This window comes from Anopheles ziemanni, chromosome X (assembly GCF_943734765.1).
Source record: "Anopheles ziemanni chromosome X, idAnoZiCoDA_A2_x.2, whole genome shotgun sequence".
Classification (NCBI taxonomy): Eukaryota; Metazoa; Arthropoda; class Insecta; order Diptera; family Culicidae; genus Anopheles; species Anopheles ziemanni.
The window spans coordinates 237,201-246,164 of NC_080707.1; the positions used below are offsets into that span (position 1 = coordinate 237,201).

Genomic DNA, 8,964 nt, shown 5'->3' on the forward strand with positions numbered 1-8,964 from the left:
AGGTATTTCACGACAACTACGTTTCACGTAGCCAATGACGCATTTCTCATTGTTAAAAACACGTAGACTAATAAACAAACACTGCTAATGAACTAAATGTCTCTTATCGACCCGGCTTGTAAGTGCGTTCCTTCGGTTTCTGTTTTCTCTGCTCATCAGGCTTGCTTCATATCTTTAATAATTTAATTAATACATGTGAACCGATTAAATTAAATTACACACATTAGCCTTTTCGGATGGTGTGAAAGAGCATGTTCACGCCCGTCGGCTCGGATACAGAAAATTATTATTTGGTCACTGCACGTCTATCAAGTTCAAGCATTCGAGAATTCATATCGATATTCATACAACACTTTTGCGTTCCTAATGTATGCTTCTTCTGGCAGATTTTCACCTTAGCTTGAAACTATATGAACCTTAAACCAAGGTTTTGTGAATATTGGACAAACTGTAGAGCCAGACTGCTAGGCCTCCTGCCTTTATATAAATTTACGATAGCACACTTCATTGGTCTTAAATTCACCTGTTACTTATTTTGGCAATATAATATGTATATATATATATATATATATATATATATATATATATATATATATATATATATATATATATATATATATATATATATATATATATATATGTATGTCTATATATTAATTCTTCTTTCCTACCTGGCTTAAACTAACACAATACACTAGAGAAAAAGAGAGTTATGAAAATTTGATAGTTTCCCACCAAGTTCAAACGGTAGTCTTCAACAAAACGTCTAGGTTTTTGGTTTCATTTTTTGCATTGCCCTGTTCTACCTTTTTACGAGGTACACACTAATTTATTACGTTTGCGCACACGTCAGGAGTAAGTGTACGATGCATAAGCTTAAACATGATGTAAATACTCTGAAACCTTCTTAATATACCATTCACATTCAAATAAGGGCACACAAAATTTGTCTTCCAATTTCAGGCACGTGTTTGCTAGTTTTTTTCAATGTTATGTCCGTTTTGCTTCATACGGTTACCTTACGTTCGATGCTCTAGATCAGGGGTCTCCCCGTCCCTCCCCTTAAATTTTTTTTAACGCGCGCCGCATTGGGTGGAATAACCGTAGCGTTGGGCCACATGTTCCCAAGGGGAAAGGGAGAGCGGCTCTAGATGAATGGCTAACAAAGGATACGAAGTGAGAGCAGAGAGGGAGGGGGTTTTTTAGTTGACGACTACTAATCTTTTTCTCCCAAACTGAAGACATTTGTTAGTTCTAGGCACTATCGGGCATGAACCGTTCATCTGCAGGGAAGGACCTCTGTCGGACTTGTACATTAATTATGTATTTTAAGGCACACAAACACTTTAAAAAAGGAAAGAGTAGAGGAAAAAAGTCGATAGGACACGATGCCTGCGGAAGGGATTTTTAGCAACATATAAAGCGCGTAAATCATTTCATGAAAAAAGAGGAATAATGTAAAATATGCCTTACATCAAACTCTGTATGACATGACACTTGAAATTAAACTTCGCAACATACATCATTTAATGCACGTGCGGTTTGTCATGTAGTAACATGTGCAGTTCTCGCCGTTCAGCTACGTATAAGCGACGGAGAAACATTCGGTGCGCAAAGGAAAATTTGCGAGATTCATAAATGTAATCACAAATAAACTAAATTAACCTGGAAAGTTGTATCTTCAAGAATCTAATTCTCCGGTAATGCGGGAACTAAGGTAAGTAAAACCAAAACATATTCAACATTCATCGACACAAGGGCGGCACGGCTTTGTCGCGCGGTAAAATGCATTGGTGTGCCTTTGAAAAGTTTTTCCACACTAGTTCATCAAAAACACCGACACGGCAAGGAAGAGGTTGATTGCAGTCATAAAGACGGTCACCTCAACAGTCTGTTTCCACCGCATCATTGCAGCGTTCGTACCACCTGGTACGATGACTTCTTCCTCCAGCACGAAAGGATCATCGATGACATGGATCAACCCGTTGGTGCAATCCACATCAGCACGAAAAACGGTCGCCCACCGTCCCGTCTCCTTCCACTGGATGTAGTACCCTGGAACAAATATAATTTCAATCACTTGCTCGGCGAGGATTCACGCTTGGTACTTACGGCGATCTTCCTCTTTCACCTTGATCTGCAAACGATCCCGACCTAATGTAGGCAGGGTTAGCGACTCGTAGGACATATTGCGCAGTTCACCAATGGTGAAGACGCGATCGGCCACGACCAAGTGGCGTTGAAGAACTTCACGTGTCTGCAAGGCAAAAATTATGTTAGGTAGGTTAAACGATCCCTGATCCAAAGCGATCCTAACGATCGGACAAACGCCTGTGATGCATACCCGATCGTAGTTGCGCACGAAATCTTCCAAGTTAGCAGCCGGATGGTCGTGGAACCACTGTATCCAAGCTTTGTCACGCGGCACAAAATACGTGAACCGTTTGGTCGTCTTGTTGAGCTGCTCGTTGAAGCGATTCAGTATTCCAAAGTGATATGTTAAGCTGTGGGAAAATGTATACGACAAAAACCCGTGATTAAAAAACCTATCAAATGATTCCACAATGACTTCGGGATGCGGTACAGTACTTCAGCATTGGATCGGTTTGTAGCTTCTTCTGCACTGTCATGTACGGTACGCCCAGCATGCGATCGATGATGTGTATGTAACCGTCCATGGTCGCGATGTCACCCAGCACAACGGTAGCATTCACGCCACCACCCTCGATTGTAATCGATCGGGTGCGGCTGGTTCGGTTTTCGAAAACGTTACAATAGATGAACTTGCGCGTGGAGAGTGTCGGTATCTGGAAGATCTGGATCGTTGCAAGTTGCATTAAAAACGATTACCATTAAAATTATTCATAGGTATGAAGTAAACAGTTACTTACATGATTCTGGTTGTTGCGACGAATAATTTCGATGGTAAGTGCATCTGGTACAACATGCATCAAGAGCGCCTCACGAAGCTTCTGTCGATTGCTGTAATATTAAAGAAATAGAGAAAGAAAGAGAGGAAGAGAGTTGTTTAACCTTCCTCTTTCCTTCCTAAATAAAATATTTACCTCATAAAATTGGTTTGCATCATCTCTGCGATAGCATCGTTGTGCGGCACGAAGATCGTCTTCTGTGACATATCCCTTATGTGCTCCACGAACTCTGGTGCGTAGTCTTCGATCAGATCGCGAAACTTTGACCAAAGGAAGTAGTTGTTTTCCTGCGGTCGAAAAATGAAGAGTGTGTTGTTGATAGCAATTGGCTAATGAACTTTTAGAATAAAGCAAGCATGAGAAAGAAACGAAAGGATGGAAGGGTCTACAATATAATCAATTCGGTAAAAAATCAGTCATCCATGCATGCATCCTTTTTATAAAGGATAAAGTCAAATGGTGGAAAAATGATGTGGTAAAGCGGTGTAATTTACAAATATATAGAAAAAACTAAATAGGGTATAGAAAAAAACAAAACACGCGAACTGATTAGTAAAGAGATATAGCTTGTGTGGCAATTAGATCTTCCAAGCGGTGTACTGTTAAGAAAAAGGGTGCATCTTAGAAAAGGAACATAAAAGGACCGTCAGCATCGGCACGCCCTTCATATTGACGACGACCAGCGGGCGTTGGATCAGATGAACGACACCGTTTCGAACCGGGATATTGGCCTTGACGACCTCTGCTATGACCGCACCCGAAGTATGGCGCGAGTTACCATACATGGTGTTGGACACGACGTACACTGCGTGATGTAAAAAGAAAATAGCATGTAAGTGGGTGCTAACTGAGTTGAAAGCGGAACTACATACCCCGTGCCTCCTTTGCCTCGCCGTAGCGGAGGAAGGTCACCGTGATCCGCAGCGCATCCTCGAACGCCATCGTCGGCTGTGGCAGACCGTACGGAGCAGGTGCGATGAAGATAGTCTTATTCGGAATGATGTGCCCATCGATCACCTTCGAGTCGATCATGTTCACGAGGTTGTGTGGTTGACTCTTGAACGCGCTCTCCACAGGAATTAGAAACGTATTTCGGCCGGACTTGCGATAGTTTTGCTGTATATCTAAGCGTATGATCTTCCCCGGAAGGATCTAAGTGAACCGTAGATAAAATAAATACAATCTTGCGTGAAGAAATTTATTCAACGAGCCACAAAGTGATCCTTCTTGCCCTCGTTCTTCTCTTACCGAACACGATGCGGCTCGATATTCATTGCCTCGACGTTCTCCAAGAACTCCCAAGCGTCAGGATTGGATCCATACGATTTGTTCAATCCGGGCGTCACACTAACCGGTACTAATACATCGTCGATAACGTGCAGAATCTGCCAAATAGAAGACACCAATCATGATTAGCCAGCACGTCGGGTGTCCCCATCCTCCTGTTTTCACCTGATCATTGCCAAAACCGTTCCGAAACTGCATATCGGAGCGCTCGCGCAAGATCTTTGCATTGTTGACGTACAGCAGATCTCGAGCGTAGCTTCCATCTCCATAACGCGGCTGGCGAACACGTGTGATGTACAACTGTGGGTTACCTTCGTAATTGCTTATCAGAACATCCCCAAGTCGGTCCAGTTTGTACGCCGAATTAACTGCGCAAGACAAACAAAAACACATTTTGCATAAACGATAAAGAATAGCTTATTTCCCTCTACTCTTACCCCCGAAACACTTACCGAAGTGATAGAGCAGTTGCGTCTTGTTGTGCGCGAATCGCTGGAAGGCCTGATTGGTCGGGGCAAAAACGGTAGCCGCGCTATCCTTTACCCACTCCAGGGCTGCTCTGTCTCGTTCGATTAAGGAGTAAAACTGAAAGCGAAAGAACAACCAGTCATTAACGACATTTACGCGGTACATATAATAGTGAAGTTAAATAGATGATAAAATGAATTATTGACTTTAAATAATAACACGCCTATGTAACACCGTATCGCAAAAAATTGAAAAGAAAATGAGAAATATTTCGTTTTTATAATTACATACTTTGTTCAACATGATCTAAAACGGGGATTGGCATAAATTTAATAAAAGGACCAGATGATTAGTAGGAAACAAAAAGCGCGGGCCGGATACCTGAAACGATGATTTAATGTTTTGAAAGTAGTATCCTTTTGAATGGAGTATCAACTCTCTAAATAGTAAAGTTACATAAGAAGGGGGAAAAGATAAAATATTTAAATGTAATTGTTAAACTTTTTAAATAAATTTCATGTTTATTTTCGTTGAATTTTGATTTTTTTTCAATATATAACAGGAACGCCTCGTTAAACAATTTTAATCTTAAATTTTGGGAAGAAAACAAACCTGACGTCGTGTAGAAATCCGATAATAATTGGGACGGGTTTTTTGTATGAAGCACTAAAAGATTCTTACGGGCCAGATAAAATTGCTGCTTAAAATATTATTTCTCTGGTATAAGTATAGCAGTTGGAACTGTTAACAATAAAAGGAACAATGAATGTAAAATTTAAATTTGTGAAAAAATGGATACTTTAAAAAATTACTAAGCGCAAACAAACTTCCGGCTAACATAAACTATTGATGATGAAAAACAGAGTAATCAAATTTGCTTTTACATATCTGTCTGCCACTAAAATCGGATAGCCTGTTTCGAGATGCTATGCTTGAAACTAGGTTGGCAGGTTTCTCCAACTTCCCGAACTCTTAAAAAATGTTACTTTTAGGGGTTGTTATGTGTAAACCAAGAAGAAACCTATGAATCAAAACCTTCAAGCCCGCAGATAGTGCTATGCTAAGGATAAAATGCTTTTGCGTTACACATACCACCCTAGGATATCATCTTCCCTTCCCGGTTCATCTACGCCCCGGTCACAGTGTTTGCTGGTTTTCGGGTTACTAGACTTTTCCTGCTGCTCTTTTGGCTTCCTTCAATCCGGAAGAGAGCCGCGGGTATGTGTGTAGTGGAGTGACGTTTTCACCATAAACCGACAAGTGAGTGTGTATGCGTCATGCAGACGGTGCGGCGCCAAACCGTGGCCATTTCCTTTGGCGATGACGGTGGATGTGGCCGGATAGGACGACAGGGTCGACGAAAAACCAAGCCATTGCTTTTCCTTCCCCCCGACCGAGCGGTAGTGTGTTGTGTGCCAACAGATACTCACACTAACATCCGGCTAGTGGACGAAAAGGGAGGTAGGTTCATTTTCCGTTAAGCAATTTTCATCTGGTTTTCCCTTGTGATAGCGGCATAAGCAAGGCAGAAGCTGGCATTCATTTCTTGAATCCAAAGGGAGAAGGACACGCACTTTTCTTCACGTTCACCTCCTTCCTCCAAAAAAAACAAACTTCCTCGAGTCAGTCCAATATGAATCCTGCTCTCCTCCGGGGTGAGCAACTACAAAGCTTGGCGCCAACAAACCCACAGCAACAGCGAAAAAAATCAAATAAAATGCAACCAGTAAATATTCGCACTACAATCCTAACTCTGTCAAAAGGAAAGGGCTGGAAAAGTCATTCCTTCCTCCCCCCCCCCCCCACCCTCTGCCACTACCAGCACCACCACCACCATTTGTCGATTCGATACATCAGTCATTCTACTTCAGTTTTAGCATTATCGCGTGAGCACATCGGGAAAACTCAGAACGGGCTGCCAGCCAGTATAGCATTTTCATTCGCAGTTCGGGAAAATAGTGTGCTATGACATGAAGGGGAGGAGGAGATGGACTCGCATTGATTTTTTGTCTATTTACGTCCTGGATTACATCCAAAGGGAGTAGGAGGCGGAGCGGCTTGTGGCTTGATTGAACTAGCGCTTTTCTTTTCTATTGGCAAACTGTTCCTGTTTCCACTTTCGCGAGCTGGGGCATACACACATTGTGCAGGAGCTATTTCCGTACGCTGATAGCCTCACTCTATTTCCCTAAATAAGGGTTGACAGAAAAAGACAACATTAAACCGACGCGCACATCATCCTAATATACATTGTGGAGGTGTTTATGTTCTCTACGGGTTTGGATACTGCGGCCTGGACACTTGGTTAGGGTCACTTGGGTAACCCCGCAAGAAGCGTAGATTTAAATTTAAACCGCGTCATACGTTGAAAGATGATCTTGCGCGGGACATAGTTAAATAGCCCTCATACCACTACATACACTGGCGAACGCGGTGGCTGTGTGCAAATGACCCCGTTTTGCAACTGGGCTGCCGAACTTTTACTGTGCTATTATTCCATAACAGATAAATCCCGCTTTCCGGTTACGGGAACAACTATAATCTAAGATCTCATCACATTTTCCTTCCCACACGCACTGCTGCCGTTCGTTTGGAAGAGGCACAGAATCCGATTATATATAAATTCAGGCATCCTGGAGATAAAGGCGCTGATTCACTGTGCTCCGTAATAATATATCAGAGCCACACGGACTTTGTATTATTTTTTTTTTTTTTTAATCTAAATGTAGTTCGAAGTTGCCAACATCATTAACATACTTAGCAAATGCTTTAATAGTTCAAGAATATTCTATCTTCCGTCCAGAGAACGAGTTTTCAGGCAACAAGAAACCCACACTTTGGATTAGTCATAAAAAACAAGAGCCGTAAAGTGTAAACATTGTTGCTGATAAATAGGACTAAAGGAGAAAGGAAATGATCGGCGAAACTTTTAATGGGTTTCGAAAATGGAATGGATGTAAAAAAAGGCAGCAGAGAAGTGAAACGGTGTTGTTTTGGCGAATTTTCCAACGAACGAAATACAAATAGGGCTAGAATGTAACTGAAGAGTTTTAAGGCTTAGCTGGACTCCTTACCTCGGATAGATCCGGATCGTCGCGTAGGTGCATCTCGAGCGAAATGGCATCGGAGGATGTGATCGAGCCAAGAATAAGCAGTATGGCACCGGCGAGCAGCATCACGCAGCGCTTTAGCGTCCAGAGAATCGGAGAGTTCTTCGGTGCCATCTGGAAGCCACTGGAATTTGCAGGGTTTTTTGGCAGTTGTTGATTGATTGGAGGCTCGAACGCGAGCTCGCATAGGCGGTGACCCTTGTGCGGGTGTTGAACAGCAACTAATATGGCACTATTTTTCAAATTTATTCTTTATAGCCCGTGGAAGACAGATAACCTTAGTAGCTAATCGGGAACACAATTTCCAACCATTAAATCACTGCAACTGACGAACAACTGCGCAGATCACTAGATCTGATGTGGTTACCGTACACTATCCCGGACTTCCGGAGGCTCGTCTAGTTCCGTGAAACTTCAGGTAAGTTGTCAGGACCGCCGTAACAACGCACAATATCAAATAGTTGATTGTAGAGAATATCCAGAGGAACACAAAGGAACGCGTTGTTTGGCCTGTCTCACCCACCGTCAACCCGGACTAGGAATCGACCGTGATCACGATACAGGTGCGGTGCGTCTTAGCTCACACTCTCTTACTTTCTGTGTTCAACCGGTCGTTTCACTTTCCAACAACGAACTGAGCCGTGTATCATACGCACCGACCACCCGGACGAACATTGCAAGAAACAATAGTTCGAATCCGTGCGCCTCTATCCAACACACAAACTCTGACGGAGATTGTGTTTGTGTTCAGTATATGCCTTTGGTGCCATCCAAGAGTTAACCCTTGGCTGGCAAGTCGAACATATTTTATCCGTTTCTAATTTCAATATTTGAGTTAAATAAAAATATCAGAAAACTACTTCCAATACCTAAGACCCTGTTCATTAATGGATTTAATAAAATTATTACATTTCAGCTCTGGTAATTTTTAGTCGTGAGAGAAGGCGGAAATCCCATCCCGGAAAATTAACAATCATAATGGACTAGTGAGGCATGGTAAACCTAATTTAATGTGCAAGAACAGCCAGAATACGGAATTTGGCTTATTGTCGACGAGAGCTGTGGTGAGCAGATTTTTTTAAAGAAATTTGTAGCATCAATTAAAAATGAATGAAAATAAATTATACTTTTAAATGAAATGATCCAGTAAATAAAAATTAAAGGAATCG

General features: G+C 42.0%; 1 protein-coding gene across 1 annotated transcript; it reads right to left on the bottom strand.

The window, feature by feature from the left end:
• Positions 1-1,819: 1,819 nt before the first annotated feature.
• LOC131290395 (fasciclin-1) lies at positions 1,820-7,909 on the bottom strand. Its single transcript, XM_058319550.1, is given in 13 exon segments — positions 1,820-2,055; positions 2,113-2,257; positions 2,345-2,504; positions 2,590-2,816; positions 2,892-2,982; positions 3,066-3,217; positions 3,575-3,735; positions 3,803-4,072; positions 4,075-4,082; positions 4,179-4,315; positions 4,383-4,585; positions 4,670-4,802; positions 7,760-7,909. Coding segments are annotated over 13 exon segments (2,073 nt in total).
• Positions 7,910-8,964: the final 1,055 nt, after the last annotated feature.